The sequence below is a fragment of the Perca fluviatilis genome, chromosome 16 (assembly GCF_010015445.1).
Source record: "Perca fluviatilis chromosome 16, GENO_Pfluv_1.0, whole genome shotgun sequence".
In the NCBI taxonomy this organism is placed as follows: Eukaryota; Metazoa; Chordata; class Actinopteri; order Perciformes; family Percidae; genus Perca; species Perca fluviatilis.
The window spans coordinates 10,697,006-10,719,797 of record NC_053127.1 but is presented as its reverse complement, the minus strand read 5'-3'; the positions used below and the strand labels follow the sequence as shown (position 1 = coordinate 10,719,797).

General features: G+C 39.5%; 2 protein-coding genes across 3 annotated transcripts; one reads left to right on the top strand and one right to left on the bottom strand.

Annotated features, from left to right (window-relative positions):
• Positions 1 to 1,231: 1,231 nt before the first annotated feature.
• On the bottom strand, positions 1,232 to 3,987 carry LOC120543736 (aquaporin-11-like). The gene is made up of 3 exons (XM_039776950.1): positions 3,270 to 3,987; positions 2,441 to 2,557; positions 1,232 to 2,162 (listed from the first exon to the last, which is right to left on the bottom strand). The coding sequence occupies exons 1-3, from the start codon at positions 3,859 to 3,861 to the stop codon at positions 2,053 to 2,055; spliced, it is 819 nt and encodes a 272-aa protein (XP_039632884.1). The 5' UTR covers positions 3,862 to 3,987; the 3' UTR covers positions 1,232 to 2,052.
• LOC120543735 (glycerophosphodiester phosphodiesterase domain-containing protein 5-like) lies at positions 3,719 to 22,772 on the top strand. Of its 2 annotated transcripts, none has more exons than XM_039776948.1 (16): positions 3,719 to 3,852; positions 10,056 to 10,252; positions 12,590 to 12,693; positions 13,523 to 13,616; positions 15,327 to 15,386; positions 16,373 to 16,471; positions 16,564 to 16,657; positions 17,258 to 17,403; positions 18,130 to 18,212; positions 18,797 to 18,947; positions 19,190 to 19,414; positions 20,278 to 20,435; positions 20,535 to 20,682; positions 21,343 to 21,425; positions 21,549 to 21,628; positions 22,460 to 22,772. In XM_039776948.1, the coding sequence occupies exons 2-16, from the start codon at positions 10,079 to 10,081 to the stop codon at positions 22,540 to 22,542; spliced, it is 1,782 nt and encodes a 593-aa protein (XP_039632882.1). In that variant the 5' UTR covers positions 3,719 to 3,852; positions 10,056 to 10,078; the 3' UTR covers positions 22,543 to 22,772. The 2 variants fall into 2 exon arrangements, with proteins under 2 accessions (XP_039632882.1, XP_039632881.1); XM_039776947.1 differs by lacking the exon at positions 3,719 to 3,852 and adding an exon at positions 7,705 to 7,854.
• Positions 22,773 to 22,792: the final 20 nt, after the last annotated feature.

Below are 22,792 nucleotides of genomic sequence, written 5' to 3'. Positions count from 1 at the left end.
TATTTTCATATTTTGCAACCAAAGTACTTCCAACTGTCTTTAGGTTGTTTTTCATTTGATCCTGCAGCTGCAGTTTAATGTAAAGTAGCGATAGTAGCAGTGAATTACAGTTTCAGAACAAATAAATATTAATTTCAATAGTAAAACTTGGTTAGATACTCTTCTTCTATAGTGTTGTGTTTTTTGACAGTCTTCATATGAAAAACATTTGGCAAAAATTAAGTTATGAGAATGATAGAAATGTCATTTTTAAGTCAAACTGAAATTAAAAGTATATCTTTGGTATGACTTTTGCATCTGACGGATACTGGGTGGTACTATAATGTTTTAGATTATTTTTTGGGCATTTTAGGCCTTTATTTGATAGAACGGCTGATGACAGGAAAGGGGAGAGAGCAGGATGACAAGCAGCAAAGGGCCATGGGTTGGAATCTAACCTGTGGCTGCTGCGGTAAGGACTGAGTCTTTTTTACGTGGAGTGCACGCTCAAACAGGTGTGCATGCTGGGCGCCCCAGTACTGTAAATTGCTATTGGTACAATATCTGTGTGGGTGGGCACTAAAAGGTTTGTAACAAACAGCCAAATTCATTAGCGGCCCCATAGCACCATTAAAAGTATGCCCAATTTGCTATTAGCAGTTCCTGTTCGCAATGTACCCATGGATGTACAGACAGCTATCACTGGATTAGTTTGAGACTGAAGAACCAGACTGATGATCTCATGAAGTGGCAGATGTATGACACGCCAATTCGTATGCCATTTTTGGCGTGTTATCAAGACGCATGCTCTCTTTTTAGCGTGTTTATCAGCGCCGTTTGGCCTCCATTGACTTACATTACCTTGCGATTGCATGTCAATTTACGCCGTAGCGAGTAGTATGAAAGGGCGAAAATCTGCGTAGGGAGGTTGGTCGGGTGGAGGATGGGTCAAACACAGGACTTTGACCCAGGAGACCGGGGATCGTGTCCCGTGTGTCACGTTTCCTTTGTGTCCCGCGTGTCACGTTTCCTTTGTGTCCCGCGTGTCACATTTCCTTCGTGTCCTGCTTGTCACGTTTCCTTAACTCAACCGTCGCTTTCTTCTTTTCCTAAACCCAACCGGTTGTTCTTTTCCTAAACGTGTTATCGCGTAAACAACCCGTCCACTGTATATGGCGCTCAAAATGCGTACATATAACACGCCACTTGGCTTTAGAAAGTGGCGTGCATGTTTACGTGAAGTCATGATGTCATGTTGGAAGAACTTAAAAAGTTCTGTAATTATACAGATCTTTTTTTTTTTATATGACTTGTAAGTAGGGTTGGGTACCGAAACGGTTCCAACGTAAATGATAGTAACAACAGTCACGAAAATTTCGTGACTGTATTTCCCTGTAGAGGATTCAAACACTGAGACGTAACAGTCTGACTGCAGTTGCCGTTGTCGGAAAAACAACACACAGACACACAGTTATTGTTAAATACCCTTTTCCCATCTGGTGCTTGTTTTTGTCGTTTACCAGCAATTTACTGGTGAAATAAGTTATTGTTATAAGTTGTTGTCATTACATGATTAGCAATAAACAAGCAGTTCTTTTACTGCGTCGTTTTGTGCTCTTTTTTATATTTTATATTATATACATTATAAATATATTATATATATAGTTCAGTTCAGGCACTGGTTCAGGCACTGGTTCAGGCACCAGCACCGTTTTAAAAGTATTGATTTAGCACCTGTATCGAAAAAAAACAAAAAACGATACCCAACCCTACTTTTAAGCACTTTTATGTGTAAATTTGCACATGAAGAGCTGAACCCACTGATGAGTTTGCCTGCTGTCTGTTCAATTACAGCTTTGTTGTAACCTCCCAGAAGTCATAGGCCTGATTGTGCTATGATAATAATAATAATAATAATAATAATAATAATAATAATAATAATAATAATAATATGTGTAGTAAAACTTTTTGTGTTAAAATGTATACTGGTATTATCCACCCAGACTTAATAAGAATAAGAATAAAAAGCTTAAGACACAAAACTTGGCCAGTCCTCACGTAACGTCACTGCTGCTACTGTGTCTTCTTCTGCTTCTGGACAGCTGGGATGTCCAGCCCAATGTTACTCTTTCCAGAGAGGAAAGGAATGATCTTCTCGAATAGCAGGATGCAGCTCACCACGCCTGGGGACACATAGAAGACACAGGAGGTTACACTATGGTGTATATATTGGAGCCAATCAGGCTTTTGCAAAGATATTTAAGGTATGAATCACTAAAGAAAACTAACAAATGTAGAGGACACAGCCATCATCATAAATAACATAACACTGCTAGCCTGTGTGTTAAATATGAAGCAGCCAGTTAGCTTAGCTTAGCACAAAGACTCGAAACAGAGGGGAAACAACTAGCCTGGCTTTGTCAAAAATTAACAAAAAAACTCCACTTCTTCTGCTCCTTACCTAAGACTGGTCCCAGCCAGTAGACAAAGCAGTACTCCAGGTAGGTGTGGCCGCTGCAGGGGAACTGGACGGAGAAGGCCAGGACAGGGTTAAAAACAGCTCCTGAAATACTTCCACCTGCACAGGAGGGAGAGAAACGACAGAGGGTCAAAAATAAGCTGTGGTCCCATTCTCTATATCCTGTCACCTTCAAGTACCCAGCACAGTAACGCTGTATTTAACTTGTCTGTAATCTCTTGATGTCTTTATTTATGTAGGCCTATTCATGAACATTGTTCAACATCATTGTAAATTTGCCAGTGTTATTAGTTTTACCGTCTTCTATTTTATTGTTATTGTATTAGGCTAATATTATTATTATTATTATTATTATTATTATTATTATTATTATTATTATTAAATGTGGGTTTTCTTCTTGTAAAGTTTTATAAACATTTAGGGCTGCAACTAACAATTATTTTCATAGTCGATTAATCTGTTGATTTTTTTCTCGATTAATCAATTAGTTGTTTGGTCTCTAAAATGTCAGAAAATGGTGAAAAATGTGGATTAGTGTTTCCCCAAAAGCCCAAGATGACGTCCTCAAATGTCTTGTTTTGTCCACAACTCATAGATATTCAGTTTACTGTCACATAGGAGAGAAGAAACTAGAATCAAAGAATTTTTACTTTTGTCTTAAAAAATATTCAAACTGACTATTGATTATCAAAAATAGTTGCCGATTAATTTAAGAGTTGACAACTAATCGATTAATCTTTGCAGCTCTATAAACATTTAAATGATACCACATTGGTTAGTTTCAGCCTTGGTTGCAGGTAAATCAACACACCTGTGTAAATCACAGCCGTGATGACAGCAGCGACGAAGTGAGCTCGAAGTTTTTGGTCCAGTTTGTGGACGTGCATGGCGGCCGCTTGGACCATGAAGGCGCAGCCCAGCTCAACGGCCGCGGCCTCCAGCAGAGTCCCACCGAGGGGGTCGAAGCATCGGAACCCGAACCTCTGGTGCGCGATGTGGATGTCGGAAAGACCCAGCGACCAAACGGAGGATGCGAAAAACTGCGCGGCGACCGCAGCTCCGAACTGGCAGGCTATAACGACGGTGGCCGCCCTGGTGCTGCTAGTCCCGCGGAAAAAGCCCTCCAGAGCCCCGCTGGGGTTGCACGTCGCTTCCCGGAAAGTTAATAAGTGGATAACCGTCATTGTGTATGTGAGGGTCAGGCCGACCGGCAGCCCCAGCCGGGCCCTTTCACCCAGCAATTTGAGTTCATGAGTGCAGCAACAGAGCTGGAAGGTGGACGCCGCTTCGAGGAGGTAGACCCGATGGACTCCGGGGGAAAGACGCGCTGCTGTCCGCCGGACAGCCTCGCTGAGAAGCACCGCAGCTGCCAACACCGCCAATGAAACGTACAGGTCAGTCATGTCCCCCGGCTGTTCACACACCAACCTTCGGTACAAACAGGTCCTAGCGATGGGTAACTTTAAAGTATCGACTTAACCGTTCCATATCTTTTGACGTCAAAGTTGCTAGACGCTGCCGCAGCTGCGTCAAACTGCGCGCAATGAAACCGGAAGCAAAGCAGTGATGCTTTCGAAATAAAAGGGCAATCATGAATCGCTCGAGGCAGCAGCTCTTGCTGAGGAGTCGATTCACCCAACTATGAACAGTGGTGGTAGTACTTATTACAGTGTAGAAATTAATATACACATTTCTTTAATATCTTTTTTTTTTTTTTTTGCTTTAGGTAAATATATCTAAATCTGCTATAAGTAAATAATGCAGTAGCAAAAAAGGAAATACTCAAGTAAAATACCGGTACAAGTGCCTCAAATTTGGGGTAAATGTACCTAAACTTGTAAACAAGTTAGGCTTGCTATTTATTGTTTGTGAAGAATTGTTAACATTTACAAGCAGTGTCCCTCCTGCAGCTGCATACAAAGTTTCATGAAAATCCATTTAATAGTTGTTGAGATACTTTAGTCTGGACCAATATGGCTGGTCGGAGGAGGCATTTTTCTTTTAGCTTTTTGTGTGTGGCATTTTTAGGCCTTTTATTTCTGCCAGGACAGCTTTAGAAATGAAAGTGGAGAGAGAGCGGGCAGCAAAGCACCGAAAACTGCGGCTGCTGCGTCGAGGACTGAGCTTCTGAATGTATACCAGGTGAGCTACACAGGTGGCATAATTTAAACTTGAAATAGCTCAGTACAGTTTACATGTACACTGGACACATTTTGCTCTTCCATGTAAATATTTAAGCTTTCTTTGGAATTATTAGTGATGTTTTGGTAAATATGTTCTGTCTTCTACCTATACTTGCTGCAGTTTGTGTTGGGGAAACTAAAATGTTACAGCCTTTAATAGAAAAACCCTACTGGAATGCGTAACTATCCTTTTTCCTCCAAAGACGGAGCCTGTGTATCCAATGTTATGATATCAAGTAGCTGCACGATGTCTGACTCAAGGATTTCTGATTCAAGATCAAGGAAAATAGAAAGATTTTCTGATTATGGAATAAGGCATGGTCTCCCGTTCAGGGAGGCGTTTTGATATAGCCTACAAAAACCGCTTGTATGAAAAGGTTCTATGCACACTCAGCCTGAGCCTTGGTTGGCTGTTGCCCGCTTGCAAGTTTGGCATTAAAACTTAAAGGTGCTCTAAAGTGTTTTTGAACATTTTTTGTCACATACAGCAAACATCTCCTCACTATCCGCTAGCTGCCTGTCCCCTGAACACACTGTAAAAAAAACCCCGCGGTCTCTGTAGACAGCCCAGGCTCCACAAACGGCAACAAAAACAAACTGGCCAACCTGCACCACCAAACATAACAAACAGTGTCCGGGATGAGGAGGAGGAGGGAGGAGCGAGCTAGCCTCCGTTTTGTTTGGCAATACTTCGAATGTCAACAAGAAGTAACGTCACCCAACATCGCTGAGAGCACCTTTTTTAAAAGAAATTCTCTTGTTTCTAATCCTTTATTTAACAGACTTGTCGGACTCCGCAGTGGCTGGCCCGCAGACCTTCTTTATTTAAGAGGCCAGTTAAGACTGATCATAATAAACGCATCCGGTCGTCTGCCCGCAGACCCCGGCTTCCTTTTCTTAAAGGTGCTCTAAGCGATGGCACCCATTTTTTAGGCTACAACCTTTTTTGTCACATACAGCAAACATCTCCTCACTATCCGCTAGCTGCCTGTCCCCTGAATACACTGTAAAAAACGCGGTCTCTGTAGACAGCCCAGGCTCCACAAACGGCAACAAAAACAAACTGCACCACCAAACGTAACATAACATAACAAACAAACAGTGTTCGGGATGAGGAGGAGGGAGGGGCGAGCTAGAGCACCTTTTTAAGAAGTAAGCGACGCAAGAAGGGTGGGGAGAGGGGCAGAGGTGAGTCAAGCCTGCTCCTAATTTGACATCTACTGGTCTTTTTGTCGCTGGGGGTTAAGCCTCTCAGGACCAGGGACATGAAAGAAAGGCTATGCTAAACTTTCCATGGAAAAATCTTCTTATTCTATGGTATATGGCCACATACGAGATAATGCTCCAAGATTTGACCTGGGCCCCATAAATAGGGAAGCTAACTCTCACCCTTTTCCGAACTTCCTCCTCTAAGTCTTGGCTAAGCCCAAGAGACAGGAAGTTGGCTCTCGCCTTTTCGTGAACCCCTCCTGGACTACAAGAAGAGGCCACGTAAACACCATGGAGAAAGGTGTGTGTGTGTGTGTGTGTGTGTGTGTGTGTGTGTGTGTGTGTGTGTGTGTGTGTGTGTGCGTGTGTGTGTGTGTGTGTGTGTGTGTGTGCGCGCGCGCGTGTGTGTGTGTGTAAGGAGGCAGCTTAGAGCTCACTGGGAGAGAAAATTAAGAAGCCGCTGAAGGCTCTGCCATTTTTTTCACTGGGAAAACATCAGGGCTACACTTCTCAGCTAGGCGATGCAAAGCTAAATAAGGTAATTGTGGTTTAATTATCCATGAGTTGTAAGAGTGTAATTTCACTTTGCAACGATTTGGTCAAGATTGATTGTGAACTAAGACTTGGTCCCTGTTGATCTGATAGGCAACGTCTTCTCCAATTGCCGAACACGCGGCAGGATGACAACAGATAGGACCCACTGCCATCCCTTAAACTCCCACACTTGAGTTGTAAGTGGACTGGTAGCTGGAAGAGGTCAACAGACACAGAGTTTTACTAACAGTCAATGTAAGCCAAATCCTAAATTTAATATTAAGAAATTTAGACAACGGTAGGCAAATTCTGAGTAACTGAGACCTTATAAAGTCAAACAACCAAATGTAAACACCTTTTCGTCAAGGTAAGGGTATGTATACAACTTAGGATAATGTCTTCTCCCTGGACTCTTGATTTTATATTTCTGATTGTTTGGCTGTTATAATCAATTATCCACTGGTTGTTGAATAAAAATCACGTAAGAACCCAAGGAAAAGCTCTGGTGTGCAATTAATTTCTTGGAACAAGGGACCAGGAGTTTCTTCAAACCGGACCTCATTCAGCCCCCGAAATGATTATCAGCCATTTCCCACACTACAGCTGTTAAATCACTGACTATAGAAACACACTCCATATTCAGGTAGAGAAGTCTTACATGCCTGTGTACGTTGATATGTGTGTAATGCATAAGTTATGTGAAATCCAACATTTTAAAAAGACACCCAGTAAGAGCGTTCACCCCATGTTGGCTGAGTCCTGCAGATTACTTAAGGTTTCAGACAATGTAATGTGTGTAATATGACCATGTATACTATTGTCAGTTACCCACACTGCACTGTCTGCTTATGGTTTCTTTTTCTTTTCTCTCTTTTGTTTTCAGTAAGCTCTATTATTTTTCAATAGGCTTGGTTGGGGACATTGTCCTCTAGAGCTTCTTTCTTGTGAAGGTTCTGTCCCAACTCTGAATTTTCACAATTTTCATCTCCTTCAACAACAAATTTATAAAAATCCATCTTCACCTGGACTCACCTGATGTTACAGTGTGTTTGCATCACTGTGGCAACAGGTGGTCGGTGAAACAGGTGTTAGGCATCAACAGGAACTTGTGTGAAGCAGCACAGAATTGACAATATATTAATTTCCGCGACAATTTTCAAAATAAATGTTTGTTGCATTTAGTTTGAATCTTACATTTTACTGTGAAATGATGTATTGAGTTGGCAAATAGTCATCATTTTAGTTAAGATACTTTGAAATGTCCAGTAACGTTACATCATTATATTTTGCCATATAAAGTTCAAGTCAAATCTTGGGGCTGTACTTCTTGAAGACGAATCCTGTAGCTTCATGGAACCCGTGTAGGTAACTGTGGTGAGCTTGACATCCTCATCATCCGAGGCTACTTTCTCTGCACCGGGAAACCGAGGAAGAACAGCGCATTGCGTCTTCTCTGGAGGATTACTGGAGGTAGAATACCTGGACGCAACATGTTGATATGAAAATAATATCTAGTGACACCGGAGATAAACTGTGTTTTAGCATCGATGTGTATTTGGTGATGATGATCAGCTTCATGCTTTAGCTCTAGCAAGGTCCCGTTCTTTCTTTTATGCTGAGCGGACTACCAGACTTGATTATAAAAATAGGTCAATTGTTATCATCATGCTTTCTGTCCCAGGCGGATATACTGGTTATACATCAACTGTTTTATAAATGATACGGATTCAGACTTTAATTCGGCTCACATAGGTACAACACATTACATTTTATTGTCACGGGTGAATGAAGGTGCAAACCGGATATTCAAATTAGGATTACAATGAAACGTTTGACGATCATGCATTCGTGCGGAAGTTATCAACAGAACGACAGGGTGTTAGTCTTACATTCTGTTCTGTTGGTGCCGATAAGCAAGGCAACATTGTGTGTTAAATTATTGAATAGAGTTTGGCTATTGAACGCCTTGTTTTTCAGACTCCAAACTCCTGTTATGCATTAATGATGGTCATCTTCTTATAATTTCTTTTATTACAGAAGATATTTTAATAGAGTTTGTGTGAAACAGGACTTTATAATCTCTCTCAACAGGTCAAAACATGGCAGGAGGCAGCTATAGCACGAAGACGGGAATACAGAATTTAGGACAACAGCAGTACAAACTACAGTAGTTGTTTACATATGCTAGAAGCCATAATGTCTCATACTGATTTGTGTTTTAAACTCTAACGTCGCTGCATATACTTTATGACACTAATACAGTATGACACTGTGTATGCACAATCATCTTAAGGGAAATTGCAATAAAAGTATCATTTTAATCCATCAGTAAAGGAGGATTACAACTAGTTTAGCTGTCCTTTGTTCTCCAGCAAAGATAATGGTTGCACAAGAGCAGCCATACAGTATGTGAAGAACAAAACAGACCGAGGAGGTCAGGGTTAAATCTCAGACTTGGATATTTCTGCTAATTTCCTGCTCAAAAGAACAAAAACAAACTAACAATAGTCCTACAATAACTGAGTTTTGGCTTAGCCATGTTTCAACAGTCCTGCTGAGACTTGATAACCGAGGTTGGTTATTGTAAGCAATCTGAGATTTAAAGGTAATTAAAGATTTTATACTTCTTATTTTGTGTATATATTTGTTATTTGTTTGTCATGTTTCAAGTCTGCACAGAAATATAATATAAAGATGACATAAAGAAAAATACTTATTAATAAACTTTGTTCTGTATGAAAGTATCATAATGCCACTGGGTAGGAGTATTTAGTGGTGGAGGAAGTATTCAGATGCATTGAAAGTACAAAATATATAAGTATAATCAGGAAAATGTAAAAATGCAAAAAAATGGTTATTATATATTCTATGGTTTTAGCATCTTTAAACTACTAATTACTGTAGTTTGTACTTCTGTTGTGGTAATTTCTGTATTACCCGCCTGCCATGTTTGTACCTGTTAAGCAAGATTATAAGCTCATGTTTCTCACACACTCAAAAACAAAAGAAAAATAACCTGTTTGAATTTAAAGATATTCTGTAATAATGCAACTATAAAAGATAAGACAAATAAATGAACATTGATATTGCACAACAGGACTGTCTGCAGTCTGAGAAAAACAAAGCGTTCAATAGCCAAACTCTATTCAATAATCTAACACACAATGTTGCCTTGATTAGATTATTATTACTCATGCATTAATGTAAAATCAGGATTTTACTAGTTGGTTGATGTGGAGCTCATTTTAAAGTAATTATTTGTGTTATCTGTCAATTCTGTCATTCAATTTTACAAATTAGAATCTAATTTTACAAATTAGAATCTAATTAATCAACTACTCGTTTCAGATGTACTATATTTTATAAGATCTTCGTATGTTTTGTGTAAAAAAAAGAAAAAGAAAAAAAAAAGAAAATATATATCTATCTTAATTTGTGAAGTAACTAAAGCTGTCAGACAAATGTAGTGAAGTAGAAAGTTTCCCTCTGAGGTTTAGTGAAGTAGAAAGTAGTATGAAGAAAAAAAAAAAAAAAAAAAAGACAGGTGCTTCAAATTTTTTCTCAAGTACAGTAAATGTACTTTGTACTTAGTTACATTCTAACACTGGGAGTGTTGTAGTGGTATTTTATTAGAGATCCAGTATGACTGTATTGTGTTTTTGTGTGAGCAGGATTGACGCTGTGTGTGTGAGCCATGGCGTCCACGTTATCCCAGAAGCAGTTCGGCCATCTGCGTGGTCTTCGAGCTAAAGTGCTGCGGCGCTACGAGCACCAGCCTTTAGTGTTATGTCTGTCTGGTCTGTACGGCTGCCAGTGGAGACGCTATGAAAAGGGCTCCACTCAGCCGGGAGACTGCTGCTGCAACAAGGTGAGAGAACGAGCGGTTCACCGGCCACATCTGGTCCAGTCGGTGTCTTAAAGGTCCCATGACATGGTGCTCTTTGGATGCTTTTATATAGGCCTCAGTGGTCCCCTAATACTGTATCTGAAGTCTCTTTTATATAGGCCTTAGTGGTCCCCTAATACTGTATCTGAAGTCTCTTTTATATAGGCCTCAGTGGTCCCCTAATACTGTATCTGAAGTCTCTTTTATATAGACCTTAGTGGTCCCCTAATACTGTATCTGAAGTCTCTTTTATATAGACCTTAGTGGTTCCCTAATACTGTATCTGAAGTCTCTTTTATATAGGCCTCAGTGGTCCCCTAATACTGTATCTGAAGTCTCTTTTATATAGACCTTAGTGGTCCCCTAATACTGTATCTGAAGTCTCTTTTATATAGACCTTAGTGGTCCCCTAATACTGTATCTGAAGTCTCTTTCCCGAAATTCAGCCTTGGTACAGAAATACAGCCACTAAAGCCAGTCCCACAATGAGCTTTCCTTAGGATGTGCCATTTCTGTGTCTGTAGCTTTAAATGCTATTGAGCAGGAGAGAGGGGGGGGCAAGGTGGAGGGTGGGGGTGTGGCCTTGACCAACTACCACTTTGCTCGTTTGAAAGCCATGATGTCTCTCTCTCATGGGTGGGCCAAATTCTCTGGGCGGGCAAAGCAGAGAAAGGGGAGGTAACCTTTCCCCTTATGACCTCATAAGGAGAAGATTCCAGATCGGTCCATCTGAGCTTTCATTTTCTCAAAGGCAGAGCAGGATACCCAGGGCTCGGTTTACACCTATCACCATTTCTAGTCACTGGGGGACCATAGGCAGGCTGGGGGAACGCATATTAATGTTAAAAAACCTCATAAAGTGTAATTTTCATGCCATGGGACATTTAATGATCTCTCAATATGGTGCTGTTCGGTTACATTTTGGTGCAGAGTTAATGAACCTACACTGTTTGGTTTAAGAAAGAGAGATTAAACGAGAGTTTTATTTTCCCATGATGGTCTAAATCAGGGGTGACCAACCTTTTCTAAACTGAGAGCTACTTCATGGGTATTGAGTCATACGAAGGGCTACCAGTTTGATACACTCTTCTGAAATAACAAATGTGCTCAGTTTGCCTTTAGTTATATATGATTATTAATAGTTATATATGATTATTAATGATTAATGACGCTCCTCTATGTGAAGACACTGATCACGTTAATGATTTCTCACAATAATTATCAACAATGACTTAACAAGGTGGGAAACAGATAATATCAATATTCAATTTTCATTTTTAGAACAGGCCTGAGGGCTACTCATGTGGTCCTTGGGGGCTACCTGGTGCCCGCGGGCACCGCGTTGGTGACCCCTGGTCTAAATGTTCAAAAGTGTTTTACAGTCTTACCAAAACAAACGTTTGAAGAAAGATTGAAAACTATACATTAAACCTGGTTTTCAAAATATTTGATTTAAGAAATCATGTGTGGCTTCAGCACAGAATGTGTTAGTTCACACTGAGTGAACCTCACCAAAAAAACAGTAGTGGAGGAAATATTCAGCGCTTTTACTTAAGTAGTAGTCAACAGTACAAATCCTGCCTTCAACACTTAAGAAAAACTACAGAAGTATTATCAGTAAACGTACTTGTATCAGATGTAAAGGTACTGTACCTATTGTGCGCAATTGTGACTTTTACTATATTTTATACACTATTAAATGAATGATGCATAACAATCCCATACTGTCTATTATATTTATCATTTATGTTACCATGAGATGTATTACTCTGCACTTTGCTGCTTTTTTTGCACTTCTGGTTAGATGCTAAACTGCATTTCGTTGTCTCAGTACCTGCACTCTGTGCAATGACAATAAAGTTGAATCTGATCTAATACATCTAAACACATAAAGCAGCATTTTAAGGTTGTAAATGGTCAAGATAGATTTAATTTTTTACTATTGGATAGTTTAATATATTACAATATATCTAAATTGTTAGCATCTTTGCATCAGGTTAACTATCAATGTCAAGTCACCAAGTAGAAATAGTTTTCAAACTATGCAGAACAACGATTAAATACAACTTTAAAAGCTTGTGTCTCTTCATTATTGAACTGATGCTGAATGGAGCACAGGGAGAGCAGAGTACACAGCTTTTTTTAATCAAACAGTAAAGCCACTAAAGAGCTTTCCTGTTTGAATCCGTTCTCTCCGTAGAGGTCAAAGCTCAGTCGTCCATCTCCATGGAAACAAGGCAATAAATAAATAAAAACACGCCAGCTGTTTATTTACGGGGGGGGCATGTGTTTTAATGTTTTTGTCTCTGCTGTCGACAGGTGGAAGCTGTGAGCTTTGCTCTGCTTGTGGCGGCTTTCTGCGTAACGCTGGTGTTTCTCTACTTCTGGGGACAAGCAAAGAACGACTACAATGACTTTGACTGGTGGGCTGAGTCATACTTGCAGTTATTACAGTGCGGTCATAAGTGAACGACGTGGATTGGATGTGTAACCTCTGCACACGCATACATTGGCAGTCATGGGCGAAATAACCCTGTGTTTATCCCACTCTCTGTGCAGTGGGTCCAGTTTTTCTATGCTTTATACTAACTGGCTCTGGATTTGCGGTTTGGCCATTTTAATGGAACACAATTTAAGAATATGCAACATGCATGTGGTAGCACAAAATTGAGACAATTAAAGACTTAAAAGTACATTTTGACACAGGGACTCTGTTCAAGAATCAAGAAGAACACATTTTCAATTATATTAGCCCAGAACACACAGTAAATCTGGAGCTCTCATTTTCATTTGCCTCATTGGTAATCCGACCTCAGGTATAAAGAAGGCCTTCCTTTTACTCCAAAAAAAATCTGATTTTAGTAGTATTTGTTGAATGAAATCCACACCAGATGAGCCTTTGAATCATCACCACTTGCTGTCGATTATGGTGCATTTAGGGCTTTAAACAGAGCATAGAAATAGTGTATAGCTCACCACCTTTGCACAATGCAGTAGTTGAGGCCATGGAGCCAGCTGTCGTTCAAACACCAGTGTATGGTAAATTGTGTTTTTATTGAGGTGACAACTGGATCATTTTGTTGTCCTTAAACCGTTGAGACAATCTCCGTAAGTTAGCATCTCAAAACTGTCATCTAGATTATCTGCACGTACTTGATTTCAGACTGTGCATCTACTTTGTTTATTGTTTCACCCTGGTTGAAATCACTAACAGTCTGTTTTTTTTAATGTGTGGTTCTGAATCGGCTGCAGGTTTAACTTTGGGAAGCTGGGCTTCTGGTTTCCTTGGTCTGTGGTGCTGCTGGTCATCGCTGCAGGCTTCTTCACCTACATCACGATTCTCATGGTGAGGCCAAACAACACTGAGGGTCTGACTTGTATTTTTGGAACTTGTTTTGTCCGTGCCATTTGTTTGAATTAATATTTACTACGCTGCTCTGGTGTATACAGTGTCGTTTCTAGTGTGAATCCTCACATCTATCTATAAATTGCAGGAACGTCTGTCTGTGAATGTGTGTGTTACGCGCATATCTCTCGAACCGTTAGTCCGATGGATTTCAAACTTGACAGGTGTCTCGCTACGGGCACGAGTAAGTGCAGTGCCAAGTGTGACGTTGTTTGGATTAGAAATGCAAAAGATATTGTTAAATATATATGGGTGAAAGAAGCACACGTTGGCTTTTGCCGCTCTAGCTGCTGGCCACTCCCCCCTCTCACACTCTTCTCTCTCTCTCTCTCTCTCTCTCTCTCTCTCTCTCTGCACACACACACACACACACACACACACACACACACACACACACACACACACACACACACACACACACACACACACACACACACACACAGAGTCCGGTTCTGGTGGTGATTACTGCATATGTGCTGTATAGTGCACTGCCAGGAGTCCATGACGCTAATGTCGGATTATTCCACATTTTCATTGTGATTTTGTGCATTCTGAGTCTGCAACGTTCTTTGTCAGGTAAATCAGTAAGTCAATAGTAGGGTATACAGGGGAGTTGCATATTAAGTGTTTTGGGGTCCTTCTGTAAGTAATTTTGGCGTACAATTGGAATTTTGATGAATTCTACAAGCAGCAATACCACAGGCCAAGCAATCGGCCCGTTCCAAACAAGCACATTTTCAACGGGCAGCGGGAAAGTTGATATCATTTTTATTTGTTTCCCAAAAGTAGTTGTTTCAGTTTTTCACAGTTAGTCATTTGGTGTGATTGGGTAGTGTATTATCCAAGTGGTGGCTATTTTGTTTTAAAAGGAATAGTTTGACATTTTGGGATAAAAGCTCATAAGTACGTACTGTATACAGTAGAGCCAGAAGGCGATTAGGGGGAAACAGCCTGGCTCTGTCCAAAGTTAAAGAATGTGCCTACCAACACATCTGTAGATAACTAACACATTGCATCTAATTAGTTTTATCCGTACACAAAACAGAAATAATAAAAAAAGGAATTACATGCTTCAACTACACTCAGCGGCCACTTTATTAAGCGTAACTGTACAATCTTATGCAATTCAATACAACAGCTCAGCAATGATCTCTACCTTTACAAAGTTTATAATGTTCAGTTTTTGGTGATATTTTGGAAATGTGTAAATTAAATGATATGTTTATTATTTAGGGCCATAGTTAAAGGTGGTATTGTACTGGACTACATTACATTGAGAGCTGTTTAATTTGTTAATTAGTGAGCTATAAAGGTGTTGGGAGGTATCATTTTGAGCTCAAGCTGGTTCCCCCTGCTTCCCGTCTTTATGCGAAGCTAAGCTAATAGGCTTAATACTTGGCGTACAGACATGATTTTCTCAGTTTAACTCTCTCGCAAGAAGGCAAAACAAAGTCAAACTACTCCTCTTAACAAGATAACAGGAATGTTTATAAGAGACCATCCCATATCTTGTATCTCTGTACATACTGCAGTTAAAGGTCGGTCTGTGCTGTGAATACTGCTGATGTTATATTATGACTCTGTACAGTTTATCACAGGATCAGATTTTGTCTATCTGTCTGTCTGTCTGTCTGTCTTTCCTCTGTGCAGCTGCTGGCTGTGTGTTTGTTGTCAGAAGGCCAGAAGCTTTATTTACACTGGAGTCACAAGGTAACTGCTCTCTATCTCTCCACACACTTTTTTTATTCGACTGCTGAATCAATGTATTTATTTAAAGTTCAGAGTTTCACCGACAGTTTAAGTATTGTGTTTTAAGTAACGGCAGCTTTTTGAAGGATCATCTATGTTCAGTGGCGACACCACAAATGCCTACTATCTACTCAACTACATCTCTGAGGAAAATATTCATCTTTTCACTTAGCTACATTTATCTAGTTACTCTACAAATTAAGATTTTTGCACACAGAACAAATGAAGAGCTTATCAAATCTGAAAACTACCCAACAGTTTATTCACGTACAGCTTAAATGATTAGTCGATCGACAGAAAATTAATTGGCAGTTTTTTGATAGTTTGTCATTTTTCATGCAAAAACATCATTCATAGTTCCAGCTTCACAAATGTGAAGATTTGCTGCTTTTCCTTTTTTAATAAAGTTAATAATTGTAATGTCTCAGTAATAATGTTGAGGTTTGGACTCTTGGACAAAACAAACATTGTGAAGGTGTCACTTTGGGCTTCTGCCTAATTTTGATGCCATTTCTCACGATTTTTACTAACCAAACAATTAATCAATTAATGAAGAATCCATAATGAACATAATCATTAGTTAATAGTTCTAATAGTATAACAGTAACAGGGGACATTTTTATACTTTAAATACTTTAAGTAAATGTTCCAGATTATACTTAAGTGACATTTTCATTGCAGGACTTTTACTTACTTTTACTTGTATTTTACAGTGTGAACTTTTACTCTGAATACTTTCTCCACCACTGCTGCTTAATTAACCACTAAATGACAGCAGCCAAAAAGAAAAGTCTGGCAGTCAATGCAAATTAATTATAAAATGTATTAATAATATTATACAACAGACGTGAAACAGTGACATTTGTCATATTTGTTGAACTTGAGTAATTAACCCAAACCATGACTGCAAACGTTTTTGGATGGATGACATGTTTCCTGTTTGTCAGATTGGAATCCTGGTGAGTCTGACGTTCTCCATCGTAGCCACGGCCGTCTTATTTGACCTGTGGAGGGAAGAGTTGAGGACTTTACTACTTTCCTTCCAGGTGACCCTCCTCCTCCTTCCCATCAGCATTCACATATTCTGTGTGTGGTTTCCACTTGTTATACCAGATCTTGTTTTGGGTCCCGGTTACAGATAACTGCACCTTATTTACATGTTGGTGGAGTCTTACTGGTGACAGCGCTGGCTTGGCCGATAGCTTTGCATTTCTTTCGCATGAACAGCAGAGGTGAGGTGCACAGTTTGTGTCATTTGATTAGCTGAGAGTTGTGTTGATGTTAATTCAATAAACTCTGTCTAGACTGCAAAAATGTTGGATCTTAAAGGAATAGTTCGACATTTTGGGAACTATGATTATTTGCTTACTTGCTGAGAGTTAGATGCTAAATATAAAGTTGGAGCCAGCAGGTGGTTAACTTAGCTTAGTACAAATACAGGAAATGGCTAGCCTGGCCCTGATCAAAGGTAACAAAATCCGGAAAACTGTGTAAAAATCACAATTTACCATTTTTTGGGGGGAGTTATGCTCTGGACTATTTCTCAAAGACAAATTGACATTTTTACACTCAATTGTCTCATCTAACTCTCTGCAAGAAAACAAGTAAACCTATTTTCCAAAATGCGGAACTGTTCCCTATAAGAATAAAAAAATAAATAATGAAGCAGTTTTACTTCTAACTTTTAATTGTTTTGAGAATAATCCTGAAGCAAATAACAATATCTTGAAAAACGGATCATCCCACCATTTCAACATAATGTCACTTGATTTTTAAAAAGCGATTATCAAGTAAAGTCACATTGGAACCAAGAGTCAGGGTTTGTGTTTCAGTAAGGCGGGGCCTGATCATGGGGGTGTACCTGTCCATCCTGTCTGCCCTCTACCTGGTGCCCCTCGGTTTGTATTCTCCTTGTATCAAAGAGGACGGGACCCTTGGCCCCGCACCGGCCCTCATTGGCCACAGAGGAGCACCCATGGTGAGCAAGAACGGTTACTATCAAGCTTTTTGACCGGATGTTTTAGGTCCGATTGTTTTACGCTGCACGGGTCTCCTGATCCAGTCCAACGTAAGACTCCAGTCCCCTGAACTGGATCATAAATGCAAAGAAAATGGAAAATGTTGTCATTTGTTTTTTTCTTCTTCTAGATATTGACTAAACAATATATGAACAATTTGAATCCAGTTTAGGGCTGCAACTAACAATCATTTTCTTTATGTGATGCCTTTTTAAATTGGTTGTTTTATCCGACCAGCAGTCTAAAAGCTGGAGTTTTTTTTTTATTATTTACTGTGGAGCTGAATATTTGAGCATTTTTGCTTAGTTGAGGATTCATTTTTTGCTACAATTAATATTTCTCAAATGATTCTGCAAAATCTGCATCTTTTCACACAAGAAAAATGACCAAAACTCTCCTATCAAAGAGGAAATTGTAAATCTGTATAAGAGACAAAATCCTATGCAAAGCAGTGTGATACTAAATATTTTTGGGAATACTTGGTGGCTCTGTGTTTTGCTCACATCCTTCCTGTCGCAGTTGTTTGGAGCAATGCTTTCCCCTTTTTAGCTCTGCAAAATGTTAACACTTTAACTGAAAGAGTAACTACATGTACTGACTACAGCTTCAAGTTGCTGCACCTACTGCATGTGAATGTACTGATGGTGTATTGGTTATCATGTATTGTGTTTTAACTCCATTTGCAGCTCGCTCCAGAAAACACACTGATGTCATTTGAGAAAGCCGTTGAAGCAGGAAGTGAAGGTCTGGAGACGGATGTCACGATCAGGTCAGTAAGCAGCTGAATGTATATATGGGGCATTATTGGCCTTTTATTAAATATGTAATATGTTTATTGTCATTGATTGATACAGTACTGGTTGACTGTGAATCAGATTGAACTTTTTAATTGGATTGTATATATATAAAAAAAAATTGCAAATTCTGTCACAATGACAGTGATGTCATGCTGATGTTTAGCAGGTGTAATATTTGTTATCCCTCTTAGTTTAGCGTGTTAGCATGCTTGTATTTGCTAATTAGCACTAAACACAGTGCATCTGAAGCTGATGGAAATGTTTTAATTTTGACCTGATGATTGCACATGGTGGCAGTCCATCCAATAAATTCTTGCTAATCTCAAGTATACATCGGGGCATTAAGTCGCGTACACAAAATCCACATACTATGCAGACATAATGCACAACATACTCAATTTTACCTCATACATAGCCATGTATGAAAAACTGATACTTAGTATGAGATTTCAAACAAAGCCTGAGACTTGGTTTATTATTATAGATATTAAATATAATGTTCAGATTTCTCTTGGCTACACTGTTGAAATAATTTGTTGTCATGTCGTGGTTGTAGCGTTGATGGGGTGCCTTTCCTGATGCATGACCACACCCTGCAACGGACCACCAACGTCCACCAGGTTTTCCCCAACCGGACTGACACCCCGGCTGCCATGTTCACCTGGGCCGAGCTGGAGAGCCTGAACGCAGGGGCCTGGTTCCTCTCTGTGAGTCGCATAACAATAGTAAATGTACTGCACTACTTTATTGTACAGAGTTTATTCTTATCCCTGGCTATTTTCTCAGACCTGACACCGCTTCTCCAGAGCCACAAAAGACATTACACAACTATTTTCACAGGCTGAGCAGTATCCAACCTGTACTACAACACCAGCCGGCAGATGAAGAACATAGTGGCCTGCATGTTATATCACAGTCATAATTAGATATTGATGGTTGTCCCTTCCAGCACAATCCGTTTGGTACAGCTGGCTTTCTGGGAGCAGAGGAGCTACTGCAGGCAGGAAAGCAGTGTGTTTGCAGCCTGCAAGCCTTCCTCCAGCTGGCAGCTCAGAGAGACAAACTGGTGATCTTTGACCTCTACCGTCCACCCAGTGGTCACCCATACAGAGACTCCTGGATCCAACGCACGCTGGATGTTATCGAGAACGAGTCCTCCATTCACTCCTCACAGGTCAGTATGTCCTCCTTTAGACCAGTTTATGATGCTCCACCAAATGGACATCAAAGTCAGCTAAATAATGACAAAGTGAGACACATTGTTGGCTCCAGGGGCCTGTGCCACGAAGGTTAGCGTGTCAGCCTGCAGTCTTCGGGCCCCAGTTTTTGACCCTCATGTGTTACTGTCACATTAAATGTACATAGCTAAACATCTGTTCCCCAAGACTCTTCTAACCATCTGGGTGACTAAATATTCAGTCCACTCCCGGTCGTGTCTAGATGGTAACCAAAGATTTGCAAATGTCTCGCGAGCTGGTTGAGGTTAGGATAGGTCGTCGGGCAAATCTAAGATGGATAAACCATCTAGATGTGACCACTTCTTTCATGTGCCAAGCGTGTAGGAGAACAGAACTACGCTGACTGACGTGAAAACATGAATGGCCCTCTCTAGAGCCGGTGTTTGGTTCGTCTGTTCTGGGCTCCTGTAGGGATTCTAAGCTAACGGAAACACGGTTCTTAATTTTAGGTGGTTATACACTAATTAAAATGTAGTTATTAATATTATATTCCATTTCTGCCAATAAATCACTTAAATCCTACACACTAGACCTTTTAACTAGAACCAAGGAGTAGTGAAGTAAATGTCGGCCGCATTAGGTTCTGTTCTTTCTTGTTTAAAGATGTTCTCACACCAGACTCCATTATTACATCTTGTAATTTAATTTGTTTTATTTGACAGAAAGCAGTTAATGATTTAAAGGATGAGCTTACCCCGATGGTGTGTGTGTGTGTGTGTGTGTGTGTGTGTGTCTGTCTGTCTGTCTCTCTCTCTGTCTCTCTCTCTGTCTCTCTGTCTCTCTGTCTCTCTCTCTCTAGGTGCTGTGGCTGCCGTCAGATCAGCGGGCCTTTGTCCAAAGTAATCATCCCGAGCTCCAGCAGACGTCAGGCAGTCGGCTCCCTCTAGAGGAGCTCCAGAACAACCACATCGTCAAACTCAACCTGCACTACAGCTCCATGTCCACTGAGCTCACCAGGTGTGTGTGTGTGTGTGTGTGTGTGTGTGTGTCTTCGTATGAAAGATGGCCCCTGGTATTTTGTGACCCATCAGGACTTTTCTCCTCACTTGTGTGCAGGGAGTCCGCTGCAGTGAACATCACCACCAACCTGTACGTGATCAGCCGGCCGTGGCTCTTCTCTCTGGCCTGGTGTACTGGAGTCCATTCGGTCACCACCGATGCTCCCCAGCTCCTCAGCACCATGCGCTCCCCTCTCTTCCTCATGGTAACTCATCAACTACAAGCCACACTGTGTACATTTATTTAAGTACAAGTACCTTGAATGTCTGCTTGAGTTTTTCTGCTTCTTTATACTTCTACTCACTACATCCCAGAGGTAAATACTATACTTTTTACTCCACTACATTTGTCTGACAGCTTTCTTTACTTCTTAGATGACAGTTATTCATCCTCTTCCTGTCTAGTGAAAACCATGTATGACCAGATGTGTTCATTTTAAATGTTTGTGATGAACTGAAGGATGAAGTGTTCCTTTGTGTTGAAAGAATTAAGCTAAATAAAGTATTTAGAAAGCCTCTTGGATCAGCTGGAAAATGCATCGCCGCAAAGCTGAAAGCGAGGCTGTTTTTCTAACACAATGAAAAGTTGACTTTTTATAGATACGTGGTTATCACAGGACAGCGACGCTACAAACGCATGATGATCTTTATAGAATATGATGCGTTGCTGTAGATTAAACTACCCAATGGTAGATAAAGGAGTTGAAATAGTAACTTGTTTGTTTAAACTTTATTATTTTGTATTGTAAGCTATAAGTACAAGAATGGGGTCTTTTTAAGGGACACTAGTTTTATTTACCTGTACATGTCAACAAGGTCTACATATGAAACACTGACTTCCCTTTTTATCTCGGTTTGTCTCTCAGAGTCCAGACGAGTATAACCTGATGTGGATTCTCACTGATCTGATGTCGCTCGTGCTGATCACCATCATCTTCATCTTCCACTGGTGAATTACAGACACACAGTTCAAAAACAAGGCAGTTAGCAGGACATCCTTACCTGTCTGCAATCTGAATAATATGTTGATGTAGCAATGATATCGGTCACATCATGTTATGTTTTCTGGCAGGTGGCGAGAGCGAGGACTGGCTTTCTGCTCGGGCAGCAAAATCACACTGGATAATGGCACTTATAGCAAGTTCAAAACAGGTAAGCTACTGTAAAGAAATGTGATAAAAGGTCAAATCAAAGAGGGGAGACTTTTCTTATTTTATTTCATGACATACTATGATTTATTTATTTTTTTAAACTTTTTTATACTATGATTTGTTTGACTTTTTATGAGATACTATACTATGACTTTTTAATGAATTTTTATGACTTACTATAATATGATTTTTTGACTTTTTATGACATACTATTCTATTACTTTTTAATTAAATTTTTATGACATACTATACTATGACTTTTTATGACATAATATACTATGACTTTTTTTGGGACTTTTTTGATATATTATACTATGACTTTTTATTTTCATGACGTACTATACAATTACTTTTTTATGACGGTTTATGACATACTATAATATGACTTTTTTAAAACCTTTTATGACATACTATGACTTTTTATGACGTACTATACTATGAGTTTTTAGACATATACTATACTATGACTTTTTATGAATTTTTAATGACATGCTATACTATGACTTTTTATGAATTTTTAATGACATGCTATACTATGACTTTTTTTTTTTTTTATGACTTACTATACTATGACTTTTTTTTACTTTTTATGACATACTATACTATGACTTTTTTGAATTTTGTTATTACATACTATACCATGACTTTTTATGACATACTATATACTATGACATTATTTATTTTGACATACTATACTATGACTTTGAATTTTTATGACGTACTATGACGTTTTTATGACATACTATACTTTTATTTTTGTACATACTTTACTACTAGTACCTTTTATGCATCATATAAACCTTACCTTTCTGTTTCTGTACTCCCATTACAGAAATGAGTGATATATGGTCAGTCTCCAGCAGCAACTCCCAAGCAGAGAAGATGCCCAACCTAGCAACCGTCACTGAGCACTAACATCTGCCTCTGAGAGGCATACTTGGCATCAATAATTAACACATACAGTATGTTTAATTTGTACAAAAACTGTGTAAAAATGACAAATGGTGGTTTTACAGACCTGATACTTTATAATAAATGTTGTATTTCCATATTTACGACAAAGAACACTGTCCTTTTTTGCCTTATGTATACTATATACATTAATGAATATAAAACTGTGAATAAAAATATTCAGTAGATACTTATTTACGCAAAACATGCGGTG

Coding starts and splice junctions, on each gene's coding strand:
- LOC120543736 (XM_039776950.1), bottom strand. CDS start 3,861: ATGACTGACCTGTACGTTTCATTGGCGGTGTTGGCAGCTGCGGTGCTT. Junction 2,558..3,269: donor CACGGCTGTGATTTACACAG/GTGTGTTGATTT, acceptor CCTCCTGTGCAG/GTGGAAGTATTTCAGGAGCT. Junction 2,163..2,440: donor CTGGCTGGGACCAGTCTTAG/GTAAGGAGCAGA, acceptor ATGTGTCCCCAG/GCGTGGTGAGCTGCATCCTG.
- LOC120543735 (XM_039776948.1), top strand. CDS start 10,079: ATGGCGTCCACGTTATCCCAGAAGCAGTTCGGCCATCTGCGTGGTCTT. Junction 13,617..15,326: donor CCTACATCACGATTCTCATG/GTGAGGCCAAAC, acceptor TCCTCTGTGCAG/CTGCTGGCTGTGTGTTTGTT. Junction 18,213..18,796: donor GAGACGGATGTCACGATCAG/GTCAGTAAGCAG, acceptor TCGTGGTTGTAG/CGTTGATGGGGTGCCTTTCC.